At 37.0% G+C, this 21,453-nt stretch overlaps 2 protein-coding genes across 2 annotated transcripts in view; one reads left to right on the forward strand and one right to left on the reverse strand.

Moving 5' to 3' along the window:
• kcnb2b (potassium voltage-gated channel subfamily B member 2b) overlaps positions 1 to 19,388 on the forward strand; it is a 107,469-nt gene extending 88,081 nt beyond the window's left edge. Inside the window, exon 3 of the mRNA XM_026201069.1 lies at positions 14,410 to 19,388. Within this exon, the coding sequence (XP_026056854.1) occupies positions 14,410 to 16,350 (1,941 nt within the window). The 3' untranslated portion in view covers positions 16,351 to 19,388. The remainder of the gene's footprint in view (positions 1 to 14,409) is intronic.
• The window catches only part of trpa1b (transient receptor potential cation channel, subfamily A, member 1b), a 170,373-nt gene that overhangs the window by 147,559 nt on the left and 1,361 nt on the right, over positions 1 to 21,453 (reverse strand). The window contains exons 2-3 of the mRNA XM_026201071.1: positions 21,256 to 21,302; positions 20,838 to 20,902 (exon numbers count right to left, since the gene is read on the reverse strand). The gene's annotated coding sequence lies outside the window, so the exon portion shown is untranslated. The remainder of the gene's footprint in view (positions 1 to 20,837; positions 20,903 to 21,255; positions 21,303 to 21,453) is intronic.

Raw genomic sequence — 21,453 nt, forward strand, 5'->3', positions numbered from 1 at the left:
AGGTGTGCCTTAGGCTGGCCACAATAAAAGGCCACTCTAAAATGTGCAGTTTTACTGTATTAGGGGTCCAGGGGGGGTCCGAAAACCAGTTAGTATCTAGTGAGACCACCATTTGCCTCACACAGTGCAACGCGTCTCCTTTGAATAGAGTTGATCAGGTTGCTGATTTTGGCCTGTGGAGTTTTGGTCCACTCCTCTTCAATGGCTGTGTGAAGTTCCTGGATATTGACAGGAACTGAAACACACTGTTGTATACGCCGATCCTGAGCATCCCAAACATGCTCAATGAGTGACATGTCCGGTGAGTATGCTGGCCATGCAAGAACTGGGATGTTTTCAGCTTCCAGGAATTGTGTATAGATCCTTGCAACATGGGGCGGTACATTATCATGCTGCAGCATGAGGTGATGGTCGTGGATGAATGGTACAACAATAGGCCTCAGGATCTCATCACGGTATCTCTGTACATTCAAAATACCATCAATAAAATGCACCTGTGTTCGTTGTTCATAACATAAGCCTGCCCATACCATAACCCCACCACCACCATGGGCTACTCGATCCACAACGCTGACACAAGTCGGTTACAATGATGAACTTCAGTCAGCTTGAGACCCCGATGAGGATGATGAGCATGCAGATGAGCTTCCCTGAGACGGTTTCTGACAGTTTGTGCAGAAATTCTTTGGTTATGCAAACCAATTGTTGCAGCAGCTGTCTGGGTGGCTGGCCTCAGACGATCTTGGAGGTGTAGATGCTGGTGTGGTTATTCGTTGTCTGCGGTTGTGAGGCTGGTTGGATGTACTGCCAAATTCTCTGAAATGCCTTTGAAGACGGCTTATGGTACAGAAATGAAAATTCAATTCACAGGCAACAGTAGACATTCCTGCAGTCACCATGCCAATTGCATGCTCCCTCAAAACTTGCAACATCTGTGGCATTGTACTGTGTGATAAAACTGAGTGGCATTTTATTGTGGCCAGCCTAAGGCACATCTGTGCAATAATCATGCTGTCTAATCAGTATCTTGATATGCCACACCTGTGAGGTGGATGGATTATCTCTGCAAAGTAGAAGTGCTCACTAACACAGATTTAGACCGATTTGGGAACAATATTGGAGAGAAATAGGCCTTTTGTGTACATAAAAAAGTCTTAGATCTAGAGTTCAACTCATTAAAAATGGAGGAAAAACAAAAGTGATGTGTTTATAATTTTGTTCAGTATATAAAAATAATATTATATATAAAATTGTTTCAAATGCAAATAGACTTCAATACAAAAAATCCATCATCAGAAGAAGATTGTCATTATTTGTTCAGTCCTGTACTGTTTAATGAAGAGGGTGACTGTTCAACCCCTCAAAGTGCATTTGCTCTCTGGAAATAAGAAAAGAGTCTTACACGAGTGAAAACGAGAGGACAATTGAGAGTGACACGGTTTTAATCAATGTTCACATAAAAACCTGCAAACCTGTATTAACCGGCACATCTGTCATAAATGTCACGAGGACGTTTTGCAACAATGATTGCACTGATGATGATGATGGGGTGCAATGACACAGGGCAGAACTGAGACATATATACGATAGAGGAAATAAACAGAGATGGATTCCATTACAGATAATCATGTCATTTCCAGAACTGTCAACAACTTAATCGCGTATCTCAAGAAAGGGATGTGAGATTCTCTCTGCATCAGCTACTCCTTCAGGTTCAGGTCCGCTGTAGAAATAACCTCTCAGTCTCTCAGCATACAGTAGCTGCTAAGTGTAACTGTAAATGACAGCACTGCACATTAAAATCCCTTGATATGTTTGGGCTCTGATGACATACAGTACCAACTCTTGAACCACACGCTGATCCACACTGAAATCTATACTAACTCAGTTTTCATGTTCTTGCTGCTATTTTTGTGCCGCTGTCATAGAGGTATTGTTAAGGCTTCCATTTCAGCCTTTATATTACCAAAGCTCTTCTACATATCTAAAATATTGTGTTGCATTAAATTTAAATACTACCGTCCAAAAGTTGCCGTCAGCAAAATGTTGTGTTTTAAAACGTTTCTTTCTTTTTCTCACCAAGGCTGCAATTTGATCCAATATACAGAAGAAAAAATCTGTAGTATTGTCAAATATTATTACAATTTAAAATAACTTTTTATCTATGTAGATATTTTAAAATGTCATTTATTCATTTGATGGGAAAAGCTGAATTTTCAGCATCATTACTTCACTCTATGCTGATCTGATGCTCAAGAAATACTTAAAACATATTTTATGTAACAATGTTTCAGAATTTCTTGATGAATAAAAACTTCAGAAAAGGATTTAGTAAAGCATTCATAATGTTACAAAAAACATTTGATCAATTTAATGTGTTCTTGCAGAATAAAATATGAATAATTCCAAACTTTTTTTTTTGCCAGTGAGTTAACTTATGTGCTTAATTATTTATTTATGTATTTATTTATTATTATTATTATTATTATACGTTTTATATTTAATACTATACATTATTATTTTTTAGAAGGCCCAGAATCTAAGGATTATTTTTTTACATTATCAATCACTTATCATTTATTTATTTATTTTTTTTGGGGGGGGGATCCTGTGAAACAGATTTGAACAGGCGAAATGTGCCTTAATGCTAGATAAAAGCATGAATCATATTCTCCAAAATACTTCATAAGCAAACACGTTATTTTATAGAAAAGCACCAATTTTGTTGGCGATTGATTTCCTACTGTATGTATCAGTAATTTTACTGTATTTCCCTAATTAGTCCTCAGGTCCTTATGGTTTCCCTAACTGCCTCGTTAGCTCTGTGTATTTCTACAGACATACACTAGATTATGCCTGCTTGCTGTAGCTGACATGGTTCTTGCGAGTCGTGAAGAAATTAGAAATATGCAAAATTCAGCAACAAACCTCGAATAAGTTCAGAGAACAGATGGCAGACTGCAAGAGATGGTATTTAAGAGGCTATCATTACTTGGAAAAGCACCAGAGAAGAGTGTGTGGAATGTGAGAGAGGGAAATCTCAAGTCATCCATCTCTGAAAAAGCTTCACAGTGAATAGAAACACCCAATTAGTTAAAGTTACATGGGCATCTCTTCCCACAAAAAGCAGCTTGCAGCTCTTAGCTGCAAAACTCTGAAATGCTGATAGCTTGCAAAACATACCAAAGAAAGAAGAAAGAAAGGATGACCAGTGAGTGGGAGTGAATCTGTTATTCATTACGGTTCCTTTCATGTCCTATCAGCCCACACAGCTGGAGATGCTGCTCATGAACTGAGCATCACATTTTAAGGTATAGATCGATTGAACCCCGAGAGTGCCATTGCATAGTTACAAGAAAAAAATCCCTCCTTTGAATATAAGGAGCTTAAATTACTGCAAGTGATATTGAAAGTATGGTATGCATGTTTAAAAAGAAAGGATGCTCTGGCCTGGTGTGTATTTCCAGCATGTTGAAAGTGTCATGAAGACATCATAAACACAAAAACACTTCTCCTGACAATGCATAAGCAGTTTTAGAAGTGCAGAGAACCCAGTGTGTTCTTTGAATGATTTATGACAAATTGCACAAAGGTTTGTGCGATATATCAAATATTTACAATATATTTTGCTGCAATATAAAATGAAGCAAAAATGAACATTGAGAATAATTTATAACATTTAGGCCTAACTCGCAATACAAGAGTGTTTTTATAACATCTCTGCAAATAGCAAAAACCCAATAGAGTTGTTAAGTTTGATTCATTTTCTTGAATCTGTTCAAACTATGCATTCATTGACTCAAATTATATTCTTCCTAGTTAAAGATTAATTGGACATCTCCATGTGGCATGTTTTATGTTTTAGTAAAATTTTTATATAAATATTACTGTTTTGTTATATTAGTGGGGAAAAAGAATGCATGTGATTTAGTTGCATTCTGTCTTGTATTCATTGAATAAGTTGCCTTGACTATTTTAACCAATATGATATTTAACAAAACAAATTTGCAATAATATACATTTAATAATAATAGGAAAAAACACTATCAGTTGATGGATTTGCAAGACTTTGGTATAGATAAAAATGTTTTATCCATATCCGATAATCCTAGATTGCTATGCATGGTGTTCATAAGAAGCATAAGTCATAGTCACAAGAAATAGATGTTGTTCCCTCAACATAAGATCTCGTGGCCATGACATAAACATGTCTTTACCTCGACAAACTGAAAAGTACCACAACATATCATCAGGTTCCCACTAATTTAATATATCGTGAACATGTCCCCTCAGGGTCACCATACAAGACATTTCAAAGCAGAACCATATGGATTAGCGTGGTACACTGCTGCTCTATAAAGGGATTTTTTTTTTAAACTAGCCTCATCTTTCATTAAATGACAGTGAGTTTTCTTCCACTCCCCCGCACCCATCATTCCATCACAGAATCTCCTGTACATCATTTACTGGTGCATTCAAAGCATTGGCTAGCATCGAAGCTCAAGGCTAGACCATTCTCCCTAAGCCTTTGACGAAAGCTTTAAAGGAAGCTGTATCAATACTATTGGCATCTGTCAAGGCCATACAATGTAGAGAAGATGTCAAGCGTCAAGATACAGCAGACTCAAGGTTTAAAACCCAACAATGCCAGCGGTGCTGTGAATAGCTAGGTAAGTCAATGCGAGCTAATAGCTAGCACTTTCAGTCTGATTAGATTTACCCTTTGGAAAGTCGTTACACTAGAAGCTGTGGCTCCAGGGTTTCCCCGCAACCTTATACAAGAGTGCATCAATTATACATATTAGTCATTTGTCAAATAGATCGTCAAAAACGGAATGTTTTGTTTGCACTTCTGTCTTTTGCTTATGTCTCAAGTGATAATTGATGTCTGTATTAGTGAATTTTAAATTAAGCGCCTCATTTAGAAGAACATTCTGAGTGGTGATGAAATATTCAGTAAAGCATGTCGAGGCTCATAATTGATCATATTAGGAATTGTTAAAAGAAAATGTGGAGGCTAAAGGTTGTCTTCATTAGCATCATTAATTGAAAACAGTCAGAGCATGACACACAAAGGACTGAATTTAATCAAGTACATCGATGGATTCCTCTTTCACATTCAGGGAATTTTCAGTAGGGTTGTCTGGACTTTGAAGAAGTGGTGTAATTTTTAGACCAAGCATTCAGTGGAGCATATCTCTGCATCATGAAATACCATTTGTGGGCCTCTTGACACTCCTGACTTTATTTTTCTGTGGTTTCCTCTGCATTTATGGATGAGCGGTCATTTTTCTTGAAGCTGTGATTGAATGGGATTGGCTCAGCTCCCAAAATCCTTTAAACCTTGGAGCTTGGACAACCAAAATGTTCATAGCCCAGCCAATGAAGTCTCTGGGGTATCAACATTGTGGAGATGAGCCCGGAACCGACCTGAACGGAGCTCTTTGTAGCCACTGCCAATCACTGCCATGGCAATCAAACACATACTGACCCCTGAAGCTCAGAAACATCACCGTTTAATTTTATTCACCACATTTTAAACAGCCAAGATTCATCGGGTTAAATCAATGCTTATAAACGGCTAACTTTAGATATGGAGGTCTATTTAAAAGGTGCTGCCAGCACCTCTCATTCACATTCCTTGACAGTTGCACACGTACTTCAAAGGTTTGGAGTTGGTATGCCATGACTAGAGTGATAAATAAGAAATAAAACTGTGCAGAAAGAAACGAAAACAAAAACACAGAGAATTTCCATTTCATGAGTATGGAGCCCTCAAATTGACATGGTGATGGTAAAAAAAATAAAAATAACCCATTACTTTTGTATTATTGTAATATCTGTTTTGCTGGCAAATGCAAAGTTTCTCAGATGAAAACCTTTGGAATAATTTTTCCCCATCACTAAGGGTAGCGTGCTATGAGGTTCCAAATTCTGCAAGTCACTTGTTTTATTCCTAAAGAATTCTGTTTTGAAGTAATAAAATAAATGATTCTGTGACTTATAATACAGTCACTTCTCACCTACTTATGTTATAATAAGCAGTGTTGGGAAATATCAATTTAAAAAGCTCAAACAAACCTTTCGGCTACACTGCCATTCTGGTTAGCATGAAGAATAAGATGTAAAAGAAGAAGGTTCAACACTTTCTATTGGTTACTAAAATGAGATTAAGTACAAAAAGGTAAATCTGCGAGTTTTCAGTCAGTAAATGGGAAAAATGACATTACATATTTTGCTTGTAAATTGAAAAAGTAATGTGTTACTTGAATAGTTACTTGAAAAAAGTAATCTGAATATGTAACTCACGTTACTAATAATATGTTATCCCAAACACTGAATATCAGTGGTGCAGCTGTTTTGTTACCAATGTTATTTTATTATTATTTTATACCATTAATGTATTTACATATTAAAAGGTTAGTTCACCACAAAATGAAAATTCTGTCATTAATTACTCACCCTCATGTCGTTCTGAACCCGTAAGATCTTCATTCATCTTCAGAAAACAAATTAAGTTATTTGTAATGGAATCTGAGAGCTCTCAGACCCTGCATAGACAGCAACACAACTGTAATGTTCCCAGCCCCTGAAACGAAGTAAGGACATCGGTAAAACAGTCCATGTGACGTCATTGGCTCAACTTTAATTTTGCATAGCTACAAGAATACTCTTTGTTCCTTTTAATCAAAAATAACAATTTATTTAACAATTCTTCTCCCCTGAGTTACATCTTTTGCCATTTTGGAGAGTACCCAATCATTCTTTACGTTTGATGCATTTATGTATGTATTTACATTTAATGTATTTATTATATGAAAGCATTTTTATTTCATTTTGTTACTTCGGTAACATTTCTAATTTTTATGTCTGATATATTTTATTTTATTTCAGCTTTTTAGCTTTATTTATAGCTAAGAAAAACAACACAGAAGCAACACAACAGAGGCAACAAAAATCTATCTGACATTCAACTACTGCAGATCTATAAAAATTGTATTATGCCATGTAACATTTCAAAACTGGCATTCTGCCTGAATATGTATTATTCTTTCGAACTTTTGTCTCTATGAAGCAAGCTCATTAATCTATATAAAGCTTTACAATGCTCTTTTCACAAGGACAGTGTCTTTCACCTGGAACGGCAAGCACCATATATTTCGATTGCTTTTCAGCATATCATCTGACTCAGGTAATAACTATATCTGAGTATCACATTGAGTGATCCTTCAACATTTCCCCAGTCATAATGATAGGAATTGGTCCCCTGCTTAAGAAGTAACCCAAACTGTGGAATGTGTATTGATGACGTGGGACAGCAAACTGTCCCACTTCAAGGTGCATCAGGCACGATAATGTACAAAGTGGCCGATCGATATGGCTTGGCAGTGCTTGCTCTTTGCAGTCTATAATGTGATGTGTACTCAATCAATAACCACTTTTGGTTGACAGACAGACTGGTATGGGCCAGGTAATTGTTCTTGTGTGCCGTGCAGGTTAGGCTCAACCACAGTGAAGAAATTACATGACTGTCCCTTGTGACAGGTGACTGAACCGAAGTTAAAGTCCTTGTGGAAGAACATATTCAGAGGGCTGAATGGAAGAGGTGACAGGTGATTAAAACTTGGGACCATAAAGCAAGTAGATGTTTCATACTCTAGCGGGTTTGGCTGGACTTTTTCACCAAGTCTTTCCTATTGAACATCTTTACATGGAAAGATCTGGGTTGAAAAAAGATGGCATGTTCAAAGCTGCTTGCTCAGCTCTTGCTTTGGCTGGGTTTGGTGGGACTTTTGAGCTTGTAGAGCAGTCAGTGAGACTTATGTCCACATAAGCAGAGGAATTTCTTTTATTTATTTGCCCTCCTCATTCATATTCCGATGACACAAAGCAGTCTGAGAAACATCAGGGAATATTTACATTAGCCCTTTGATTATTTGTTTCAGTCTTGGAAAAATCTTGGTTATATATTGAACACTGCACGGGAGACAAAATAACTTGAATATTCACCAAAATTAGTATTATATTTTCTGTTTATTTATAGAATTTGTCTTATGGTGTGTGTGTGTGCATGTGTGTGGTTCAGGTATACCCAGTGTTCAAATTGGGGGGGGGTGTTCTGGGGGCTGGTAGAGGGGCAGAGGGGCTATATAATCACAATAAAGCTATTTTCAATTTTATATATATAAGAAAGAAACAAGTGTATAGTGTACTTTTTGTAAGAAAAGCAATCAAATGTAAAAATTCCAAATAAATGTATTTTTTAAAATACAAAACAGTTCAATCAAGTGCACTGAATGATTCACTCTTTTATTGTTCGATTAACATTACTGAGACAGACGGCCAATATGACTTACTGTAATGCACAAATCTAATATAATGTTACACATCCAATATTTTTCCCCAACAGATCCCCAAACGTTCATTTAAGACATAACAGATTATGTTTGTGAACACTTTAAATACAAGAAGCAAGAAGCGAGTGGAGAAAAGATACTCCTTTCATAAAACGTACAAAAAAAGATAATTTTAGATGTTTAATTAATATTTGGAGCATTTGAATCACTAGATTAATGAACAAACTTTTGTGAAAACCATAAATTCGACCAAAATTGACATTTTTTCACTTTTTATAGCTGTACAGCTCCAAATTAGTGCACATTCTGACTCATTTTGCCAGCAACGGTCATATATTTATTTTGGTGCGTTTTTCACACAGTCAATCACTTATGATTCTGTTGAATTTATGAACACAGCAGCCAATCAGAGATGTTATCACTGAAACCTCAAAGTTTTGTTCATGGCACACTGACTTTTGTTTGCACCTTTCCTTCGATTAAAATTTTATTTTACTTAGACAAAATGTACATTTTGAGTCAAGCAAAGGTTTTCATTGAGACTAAATTTTAGTTGCCATTAAAAACCTTTGTTAACACCATTATCTTCTGTAATTTTGTTAACATTGCCCCAATGCCAGGTCTTTTCAGAGGCATTTATTCCTTTTTGTTATACTTATCTTTGCACCACAGGAAAAAACATTTAATCCCAAAGCTCATGTAACTTATTTTATAGATTTATTGGAAGCTGCTGGATGAGCTTTTGTAACAGACAAAACAACTGCAGGCAATGTGTGTCCTCCTAGCCAATGATGTTAATGGATGTGCAGAAGCGTGCAACCTTGCAAGCTGTTCATGGGTCAGAAAGCGAGGACCATGGGGTCCTTCCTATAGGAATTATCCCAATGAAGCCGCAAAGCATACATGGATGTGTGCCCGTAACTTATGTCTTTAACAACTCCCACTTCATTTAAGTTAATGCAGTCCACTTCTAAAGGATTCACGGAAATAGGGTCAGACACTTTGATCCGTATTCATTTGACCCCACTCCCTGTAATGTTGCCTGTGGGTATGTGATTTTCAATGCAGCTCCTGCTGTTTGGGAGGTGGTAGCCTGTGACTGATTGATAGAAAGAGTTAGGGCGGGAGGTTAAATAAAATTGACGACTTTAGTAGCTAAATGAATTCCACATCACAGTGTGTATGGACAAGTACATGCATTGCAGATAAAGGACACATCACTATTGCTGTAATCCGGAACGGGACTGAAGTTGCGGATGGCACTCAGTGTCCTCAGAACACCATGACTTCACACTTCTTCAGAAAATCCATGCTTGACTAATGGGACATGCTACTAATAGGTTTCTACCGAGTGCTCATTATAATACTTCCTGAACCGCAAGTGCTCTTGCTTTACAAAATGTAGAACAGCAGGAACTCTGTGGACTGAGATTAAACGCATCGGCTCATTTCATGGACAGATCTTTGGACTTGACCATGCTTTATATTATGGTTTAACCATGTATGCAGTCGGCTTGTAATATTGGACAGATTCAGTGTTTTAAACGAGCGGTTATTTAAGCCGCTCCCTTTATGACATCACTATCACTTTATTCACCGCGGCACATATTCAGTATGATTTGCATTAATGCTGCAAGGTCTTTAGTATAACTTAACACAGAAGGGACTAAGGGATTGATGAGCAAATTAAAATATCCTATACTCTACACTACTGTTCAAAAGTAAAAAAAAAGAAACTATATAGTGGCAGTAGTCCTGAAAGAGTTCTACAAAGGAAGGAAATAGTGTTCACTCATCCGACACGTCAAGGTCAGAGAAAGTTATGCATCCTCCTTCAGAATCACCTGAACTGTGCTAGTGATGATTGAGAGACGTCTCTCCTACTAAATATCAATCTTACTCTCATTTATAAAAGGTCCTAAGTCTGTAATGGAAGATTTGATTCATCAGCCCTAATATTCCTAGAGACCTTCTCTTGACCGCCATCAGAATAACAGCCACCTTTTATCAGCTGCTATTTTGACCTCTAGAGATTAGTTAGACATTTATCGAAAATGGTTTTGCATTAGCGGAGTTAAAACAGGAAAGAAATGGGTAACACTTTATTTTAAGGTGTCCTTGTCACAAGTTACATGTATAATAACAATAAATTATGTATAGTTACATGCAAGTAACCAAGCCAGACCCACATATTAACGATGACACCTTAAAATAAGGTATAACCAAGAAATGTAACAAATGTAAAAAAAAAAAAAAATGTTTACAATACTTAACAATATTCTTATGTTAGAAGTGTAAAGACTAACAATAGGATTATGTTAAATGTTATTTGATGAAATAAATTTTCTACACAAAATTGCATATTTATATAGTAATTTTCATTAGTAATACATATAGTAATACGTATATTTCTGAATATTCTGATCAATATAATATGGCTATTTATTTTTCAAATACAGTAGCAAAGCAAGTTAATATTACTTGTACAGAAAATTGTGTCCTGCAGTTTCACAGCTGTACAGAGCACTGGCTTATGTAATAAACTCATGGTACACCACAGGAAATGGAATATTAGTATGCAGTGTTACATTGGCCACGAATCTATTTCTTGTAAAGGAAGATAAATTAGATATATGAGACACTTGGCAACTGATTTAGCATTTCAAATTTGCAAAAGAATCCAGAAATTCTAGAGAGGTTTAATCATTTATGACATTATTTGAATTTGCTGCTCGTTCGGTAGCTTTGCTCTTTTTGTTTGAACATCATCACAATCTCGCAACACATCTGAAGATGCAGGAGATTACAAAGCAATATTAGATAAAGAACATTATGGCAGTACATCAGGTGGCGTGTCCATGTGACAAGTTACGTATGACCAAATCCCTCTTTTACTGGATTGCCAGACAATAAAGAATGGAACAGTCATTGAGGGAACAAAGAATTTGCAATTTGCAATTTGTCTTTAAAAAAGCAAGATATCTTTTTTTTTTAACAGGTGACCAGTGGTGCATGTTAAATGAACTATTCCCAACAGATAGGGTGCAGTGAGAAACACGTGGGTGAAGGCATAGCTGTTGTCTTCGACCTGCTTAGATTGGAAAAACTCAACCTGCACTTGGTCAATAGTGACAGGAAGGTCTGCTCACGCTTGATCCTCCCACTCATTCATTTACTGAAGCCATTTATGGGCAGAGTGCTTTTTCACTTCATTCATGCTCTTGTTTGATATTCATGCCATATGCTCCCCTTCAACACATGTAATCAAAGAAAATGGGATGCTATTTTTGTTTTGGTTTTATTTATGCCCTTAATTTTATGGTTTCCGATCCCACCTACGACATACAAACAAAACACGCACGCAGTCTGACTCCTTTAATCATAACAAAATGAATTTACTGTGTTTTTATGCTATCACTTTTTTTTCAGAGCTGTTCTAGGACCAATTGTTCTTGATGCTTGAGATACACAAGAAGAGGCATGCAAAAGAAGTGATTTTTTTAGTGATTGCTTTTGAGGATGTAAATGCTAAAATCAAGACAAATAATGTCAGAATATTTTTAAGCTTTAATCTTGTTGCCAACGATATTTAATAACAAACAAAATGGATCCTTAAATAACATAAAACTAATCAAATTTTAGTAGAAAATTAAATAGAAAGTAATGTTAACTTTCTATTTAGATGTCCACTAAAATGCATTTGCCTTTTATTTTAATGGATCCTTAAAAACATTATTTTAAGAAAATAAGATTGTGTGTGTGTGTGTGTGTGCGTGCGTGCGTGTGTGTGTGCGTGTGCGTGCGTGTGTGTTTGTGTGTGTGTGTAAAGACAGAGACAGAAACGCTTTGTGCTCACAATTTAACTCCTTCCCTGCCAACATATTTTTTTTTTAAGTTTCCAGCCTTTAAAAAAAAAAAGTTTTATTCTAGCTTAAAACATTCTTTTTTTAACAACACTTGATTATAGGTAGGTTTCATAAAAATGTGAGAAAAACACATTTATAATCAAAAACTACTTCTTGATAATATTCAGTACAATTATCAAAGCATAAATCCAGTAAAGCTTGCACAACCATATACCACTTCCTGGATCATCATTTTACTCCATAACATTAAGAAGTTTTCATTTATATGCTGTCTATTTCTGATGATTGCATTATTTATCATATGTACAGTATTGTTCAAAATAATAGCAGTACAATGTGACTAACCAGAATAATCAAGGTTTTTCGTATATTTTTTTATTGCTACGTGGCAAACAAGTTACCAGTAGGTTCAGTAGATTCTCAGAAAACAAATGAGACCCAGCATTCATGATATGCACGCTCTTAAGGCTGTGCAATTGGGCAATTAGTTGAATTAGTTGAAAGGGGTGTGTTCAAAAAAATAGCAGTGTGGCATTCAATCACTGAGGTCATCAATTTTGTGAAGAAACAGGTGTGAATCAGGTGGCCCCTATTTAAGGATGAAGCCAACACTTGTTGAACATGCATTTGAAAGCTGAGGAAAATGGGTCGTTCAAGACATTGTTCAGAAGAACAGCGTACTTTGATTAGAGAGGGGAAAACCTATAAAGAGGTGCAAAAAATGATAGGCTGTTCAGCTAAAATGATCTCCAATGCCTTAAAATGGAGAGCAAAACCAGAGAGACGTGGAAGAAAACGGAAGACAACCATCAAAATGGATAGAAGAATAACCAGAATGGCAAAGGCTCAGCCAATGATCACCTCCAGGATGATCAAAGACAGTCTGGAGTTACCTGTAAGTACTGTGACAGTTAGAAGACGTCTGTGTGAAGCTAATCTATTTTCAAGAATCCCCCGCAAAGTCCCTCTGTTAAACAAAAGGCATGTGCAGAAGAGGTTACAATTTGCCAAAGAACACATCAACTGGCCTAAAGAGAAATGGAGGAACATTTTGTGGACTGATGAGAGTAAAATTGGCCACAGGCAGTTTGTGAGACGACCCCCAAACTCTGAATTCAAGCCACAGTACACAGTGAAGACAGTGAAGCATGGAGGTGCAAGCATCATGATATGGGCATGTTTCTCCTACTATGGTGTTGGGCCTATTTATCGCATACCAGGGATCATGGATCAGTTTGCATATGTTAAAATACTTGAAGAGGTCATGTTGCCCTATGCTGAAGAGGACATGCCCTTGAAATGGTTGTTTCAACAAGACAATGACCCAAAACACACTAGTAAACGGGCAAAGTCTTGGTTCCAAACCAACAAAATTAATGTTATGGAGTGGCCAGCCCAATCTCCAGACCTTAATCCAATTGAGAACTTGTGGGGTGATATCAAAAATGCTGTTTCTGAAGCAAAACCAAGAAATGTGAATGAATTGTGGAATGTTGTTAAAGAATCATGGAGTGGAATAACAGCTGAGAGGTGCCACAAGTTGGTTGACTCCATGCCACCCAGATGTCAAGCAGTTTTAAAAAACTGTGGTCATACAACTAAATATTAGTTTAGTGATTCACAGGATTGCTAAATCCCAGAAAAAAAAAATGTTTGTACAAAATAGTTTTGAGTTTGTACAGTCAAAGGTAGACACTGCTATTTTTTTGAACACACCCCTTTCAACTAATTGCCCAATTGCACAGCCTTAAGAGCGTGCATATCATGAATGCTGGGTCTTGTTTGTTTTCTGAGAATCTACTGAACCTACTGGTAACTTGTTTGCCACGTAGCAATAAAAAATATACTAAAAACCTTGATTATTCTGGTTAGTCACATTGTACTGCTATTATTTTGAACAATACTGTATCTGTTTACATAAGAGATGTAGTTGCTAGTTTTTCCGTCCTGTTCGTCCTGTGTGTTTTTTTTGTTCGGGAGGTTTTGTACTCATTCAGAAGATGTGTAATAACGCCCCTGAGTGTATAACAGTGAAAACACAAAAAGCCATAAAAACTTGTCTGGAGAATGTGTTAAATAACATATTGTTGCAAGTTTACTTTAGCACTGCACAAAATTGTGTGTAAATTTTCCATAATGAACCAAGAAAATTCATATTGATAGCATTTTTTTTCTCTCTCTTGCAGATATTGGCCATCATATCCATTCTGTTCATCGTTCTTTCAACTGTTGCACTTTCCCTGAACACCTTGCCTGAACTCCAAGTGACAGATGAATTTGGCCAGGCCAATGACAATCCTCAACTCGCTCACGTTGAAGCCGTGTGTATTGCATGGTTTACAATGGAGTATCTCCTGCGCTTCCTTTCATCTCCAAACAAGTGGAAATTCTTCAAAGGGCCACTAAATGTCATTGACTTATTAGCTATATTACCCTACTATGTTACTATATTTTTGACAGAGTCAAACAAAAGCGTGCTGCAGTTCCAGAACGTGAGGAGGGTGGTGCAGATATTCCGTATCATGAGAATATTGAGGATTCTGAAGTTGGCAAGACATTCAACAGGACTGCAGTCTCTTGGATTCACCCTGAGGCGCAGCTACAATGAGCTCGGCTTACTCATACTGTTTTTAGCCATGGGAATCATGATATTCTCCAGTCTGGTCTTCTTTGCAGAGAAGGATGAGGATGCAACCAAATTTACCAGTATCCCAGCTTCATTTTGGTGGGCTACAATCACCATGACCACAGTAGGCTATGGAGATATTTACCCACAGACTCTGCTTGGCAAAATAGTCGGAGGACTTTGCTGCATTGCTGGTGTTTTGGTCATTGCCTTACCCATCCCTATTATTGTGAATAACTTCTCTGAGTTCTACAAGGAGCAGAAACGACAGGAGAAAGCCATCAAGAGAAGAGAGGCCTTAGAAAGAGCCAAGAGAAATGGTAGCATTGTATCAATGAACCTGAAAGATGCCTTCGCACGAAGTATGGAGCTAATGGACGTCACCGTGGACAAAAGTGATGATAAACAGCCAATGGACAACCACCTTTCTCCGAGCCGGTGGGGTGTTCCACAGCGCACATCGTCGGATACCAGCCTCAGATCCTTTGACAAAAAGTTTTCCGACTGCGGCCCAAACAGCTCACAGGAATATGTGAGAACGCCGAGTCCACAGCATCTGAACGCTCAGAAGCTGGAGGAAATGTATAATCAGATGACAAAGACACAGTCCTTCTCGGATCTCAACACAATCAACAACACACAACCTCCAGCTGTGTCAAACCATGAGGTAGAGTTGGAGATGAATGAAGTCCCAATGGCCACTGAACGGCAACCCAAGGAAAGAGCAATCACCGATGTCAGGAGCATATCGAGCATTGACAGCTTTGCGAGCTGCACTGCTGAGTTTGGACAGGGTGAGAAGGCATCCACCCCTTCTTATACAGCAGAGCAGATTCAGCAAAGGCAATCAAAAGTACCTCCGAAACTTCACCTCAGCCAGCTAACACCCTCCGACATGAGTCTGGAGGAGAACTCTGAGACTCTCAACCAAGACATTGACAAGCCACCGGAGGATGAGAGCTTCAGCGAGGTCATAGAGAACATCAGGAGCTCCATTCGAGGCACAAATCCAATGAAGACTAAGGGCCTCAAAGTCAACTTCATCGAAACACCAGAGGACGCTCCTCTGACACCGCCCAATACATCTTCTCCACAGGATATCAACAACAGTCTTCTGGAAGACGACTCCCCGGAGGGAGAGTGCTCTCCTCTTTGTTCAGATTCAGAAATGTTGGGTAGTATCCCAGTGAAAGTCTTGGTTCTTTCTCCGGAGATGCTAGCCGGTGGATACCATCCTGGAGAGACGGCACTGCTTCTGGGGAACCTGGAGGAACAGGATTATCATGAGGAACAGAACCAAATGGAAGTGGCTTCGGCAGCCATCTCCTCGCCCAAACTAGCAGCACAGAACTGCACTCAAGTGGTAGTCGGTGGTAATGGGGACGAAAAGCCAGACTCTAACCAAAGTGAACACAAGGTAGAGAACCACATGTTTACGCCGGAGATCCATTTAATGCCAGGGGATGGCAATCACTCGCCATCTTGCGAAACCAGTATGTGACTGTGGCTTGAGATTTCGGACAAAGTGGAGCGCACTGGTGGAGAAGGGTCACGCAGATGTGGTCTGAAAGATATTTTTGCATGGCATGAAAAGTCCCTTGTAATTGTGTCATTGTCAATAACTCAAAAGAGACTGCAGTTTCTTGCAGACGAGACCTGGAGGATGCGAGTGCAAACGAGAGGCTGGTTTGGAATGTATTTACCCAACAATGAGGACATTTTGTTGGCCTACCTGTACATTTAACCTTTTCACTTTCACTATTATTTTTTAGAGACAGTCGGAACCATAAAGGGACAGATCTACAAGAGCATGCATATTACAGAGCTGTTTTACGGTGCTTAGTTTGCTGAGAGCACTCCACGGTAAATAAAAAGACTACAACAATGACGATGCACATAGCCACAGAGGGCATAGTAGATGTCAGAATGGTTTTTGTTAGCCTTTTTTCTGTTTTAAAGAGGGAATTTTCATCAAAGACTGTGAAAAGTGAGCTGCAAAGTAGCGACGTATTGAAACATATCATGACTTTCTGTAGAAATGCAATGTGTACCTAATGCAGATGTGTTTGTGTTTTAGGAATGGTCTATAATGTCGCATATTTATTTGGGGGTTTTATTTTGTTTTATTTATTTATTTTTGGTAAGGTACTCAAATTAGCAGCATCAAATCTCTAATCAATGACCAGATGAACTGCACCACTTTCTTCTTGATATCAGAGTTACATATACACCTGTAGTTGGCCAAACGAGAATAGCAATCAGATAATATACTGTAGCTGTAAATGCGAATTATATATTGACTATTAGGTATCGCAATAGAGAGCGAAACCAGAATAAAGTTAGATTTCAACATTCAAAAAAAAAGTTTTAGGCTTAAACATATATCATACATACACATGAGTATAGTCAGGTATGTATGTGTTAACTTATCTTTACATACTCAAATATTCAATAGCACAGCAAACAGTCAGTTTAAGAAAAACTAGTCTACATAGTAGTATTAGAATAATTTAACAATTAGTGGTTCTGGTCATTTAAACCTACAAATGTTCTTCACGTATTTCCATATTAAAACTCAAAAACCCAGTCATCTTAGTAATGCTATATATACTTGTCAAAAGGACCAAAACAGAAACTATGTTTTAATTTACACACAGACATCAAACTTAATAATTGTCTTCATTTGACGAGAGTACAGTAGTGTAAATGCCACTACAGTTTTAATTTTTCACATGAGTTGTTTCATTATTATTCATATTTCACCATATCTGTATCGTTCAGATGCCTGACCTTTGAGTCATTTCTTAACAAAAACTTTTTACAGAGTATTCAAGAATACCTTGTTCTCTTTTTGAGTTTTCCTGTCACATGAGCGAATATCCGTTTTGTGTTGCCTTTATTCCAAGATTGCTGGAAATGTATGTATATTACTTGCTTTAGCATGGCAGTGGGCTGATTGTTCAAAATGTACATTGTGTTTGGAGAAATCACACAATCAGAATTGTGAAAAAGACGGGGAGGAGAAGGAATTCAAGACTTCAGCTTGCTCTGGCGGTTGCGCTATGGTGGAAAGTGCAATACAGCATACTGCAATCTATGCAGGCCAAGAATTGTGGCACTTTATTTACAGTCTAATGGATTTGTAAGTGTACATGCAGAGACTTCAATTGTATTTTTCAGATGATATATCTTTAATATTTGAAATAGCAGTGTTACCACGATTTGACGTTTTACAAAAATACTTTGTGGCTGTCAGAATCACTCTAGTTATACTCTTCAAATAAGATTCTTCTGACAAATTAGACCAGGAGGGTCTTTTATAAACGTCTACAAACAGGTTCATTTGAAATATGAAAAACTAACTTTTGAAATGATTTAATGGGCTCCTGGAAAAAGTATTTTTGTTTTATTAATTAATGCTGACAGCGGTTCTATTTTTTCTAAACTGAAATTCTGCACGACCACAATTTAATGCCGTATGGTGGTTTAAATGATGCCTGCCTCTTCATTAACATTTATGAGAAAGCAAACAAATCAGTTGGCTTTGTTCATATAGCACTGTACAGAAAAAAATCTACTTTTTATAGGGGAAAAAAAATCAGGTCCTTAAGTAATAGATATGCGTAATATTAAGTTCTCAGGTTTTCTACGACACTAATCTTCTGATATGGTGGATGTCTATGTTTTCGTCATTTAAACACCGCGTCATCTTGTTTCTTTTGTTGTCGTTGTTTTTTAAAGAACATCGTCCCATGCCTGTTTCTGTTTTGACAGACTGTTGAATAATGGCCCATCTCATGCATTCCCAAAGGATGGCCAGCTTCCCTGCTGTGCGTTATATGCCTCATATACAGTGGCCCCAAAAATATTTGGACAAAAATATGTGATATTTTTTAGAAAATATCAAATTAAGTTGAATCTCTTTTAAAGATACACTGCACAAGCACACTTTTAAAGCAGAACATTTTACAAAAATAAGAGACAGCAGTTTTTGGACACTTTTTGGTTGTCAAATATTAATGTACAGTATAAACTGGAATGAAAAAGTATTCAAAATGACTCAATTACTTTGAAAAATAAAGAAAAGTACAGTTTTTTTGGAAAAAACAAATCTTGCAAATGCTACTTAGTTTGATATTTTGTATGAAATTTAAGTGTCCAAATATTATATGGCAATGCCGTATATAAATATTGAGGGTTAAGTTATCGGTGAATGAAGTTTCACCGATAACTCAACCCTATGTCACGATAAATGAAATATTTTTTCAGCATGTTAAAGCTGCTGCAATTTCCTCAAGTACCACATACACAACAAAAGATGTTTAAAAGAAATACTTCACCAAAAAATGTAAATTCTGTCATCATTTACTCACCTCCAAACCAAACCTAAAAATAATTTTAAATAATTGATGTTTTGTCCATACAACGAAAGTCAGTGCTGTTCAGTGTTGTTTTGGGCTGGACTGAAATTGATTATATGGACAAAAACGGTGTTCAAAATATATAAACATAAAAAGAAAGTCTAAACATGAGTAAATAATGACAGTCTTTTCATTTCTGAGTGAACTATCCCTTTAAAGCTGCGGTAGGGAACTTTTGACGCTCTAGCGGTTAATAAACAGAACTGCTTGCGTCTTGCGGAAGAACATCGTAGCCGGAACTACTTCTCTCTGTTTATGTCTATGAAGAATCACAGAGGTACTGGGTTACTCCGCCGCGGTACCCCCGAAGCAATCTAAAATAGTCCGAATATAAACACTTATTATAGGTGCACCCTAGTGATTCAGGACAAGCTAAAAACACGGTTTGGAAAATGGATTCATGGTGTACTCGCTTATTATATACATTTTTCTACATTTTGAACACAAACAAAGTTACGGACCGCAGCTCTGATTGGTTGTTTTTTACCGGGAGCAGATGACTTTCTGCAAATTGCAATAGGACCACTGGGAGGAGCCAGAGGAGCTTGATTTTTTTCACAGATTATCTGTCTCATATTCTACTGTCAGGACATAATGACAGGTTTAACAAATATGTAAAAAATACATTTTTACAAAAGTTACCTACTGCAGCTTTAAGCGATGCCAACACAAACAAATGAAATGCTCATATGATATAAAGAAATGTCTCATGTATTACAAATTCTTGCGTTTGCCCAAAAATACAATTTCAGAGCCCTGATCAGTTGAACAGCTCATGAGATAAAAGTTATTTAGAACTGGTGTCCCAGTATTTTTAACTGTCAATAGCAATTCTCATGCACATTTTTGTGGCATTTCGAAATTACAGTTTCAACTGTTGCACAAATTAAAGATTCACACCATTTAGCGCCTGGTGAATAAAGGCAAATGAGTGGGGCTCAAAGTCGTACTTTTAAACTCTTTTTTTTTCCTAAAAACTCACTCCAGGCAATCAACTGCTTATTCATCTGTAGCATGTCATCAAATGACTATAGAAGCATCTCCCATCTGCCTTTATGGGAGCATTAGATGCAAAGGGATTTGTGTCTTTGGGACTTTTCTCATGTGTAAATGGTAAAACGAACTCTTAACAGCTGATGGACTGTGAACAAGCATGTTTCTCATCACATGATCGTTTTTTATATATATCATCTTGGCAAGCGTGTTTTTTTTTTTTCTTTGTTTGAAAGCGAGGTTAAATATAAATGTGTCATAGCCTGTTTTCCCATGCATCTTTGCTGCATTGTATTCCTTCCTCTCATGTCTTCTGCCTCTCTTTTTTGTTGTTGTTTTTGTTTGTTTAAAGGATGTTATCTTGTATCTCAATGTCCGTAGACACTTTTAAGCTGCAGACTGTTTCTGCACATGTCAGCATCTTTGAATGCATGTAGTAATCTGTACAATTATGTGATCACAGAACACTTTGTCATGGTACATGTATGTCAACATTTCTGTAAAATAAACCACATTGTCTATGATAAGTCTACTAGCATATGCAGGATAGCAAATAAATGTGTAAATAACCCACTTGTGTTCTGCAGCTTCCACCTCCTGTCTTTATTCAACCCTTTTCCTCTTCACAGTACACAACGGCTAGACATTGAAAATGGCAAGAATTACTTAAACACATTCAAAACAAGAATCCTGAAAAGAAGCCAATTACAATTTTCACCAAAAGATTGGCTGTTTTCAAGAAATGTTTCTTGAGCGATAAATCGGAATATTAAAAAGATTTCTGAAAGATCACACTAAAGATTGGACTTTGCCATCATTGAAATAAATTACATTTTAAAATGTAGTAAAATACAAAAAAAAAATATTGTAATAGTATTTCATAATATTATAATTCTTACTATATTTCTGATTTAATAAAGGCAGCCTTGTTAAAAAAAAAAGAGACTTCTGTTAAAAAATCCTACGGACCCAAAGTTTGAAAGGTAGTGTACCTTCGGCTCTTCAAGTGTCTCTTCTGTCCTCACTCTTGGTGTATTTCCTGTTGAACATATAGAAAACAAGAGATAATAAACATGTTTACATGCTTGGCATGTAATCAAACTTAATATCTGGTGCAGTGTCACAGCCTGTGAAAAAAGCAGGAACTTTTTTCTAGTTCAATGACTTTGTCAATCCAAAAATGTATTTTA

This window comes from Carassius auratus, chromosome 24 (genome assembly GCF_003368295.1).
Source record: "Carassius auratus strain Wakin chromosome 24, ASM336829v1, whole genome shotgun sequence".
NCBI lineage: Eukaryota > Metazoa > Chordata > Actinopteri > Cypriniformes > Cyprinidae > Carassius > Carassius auratus.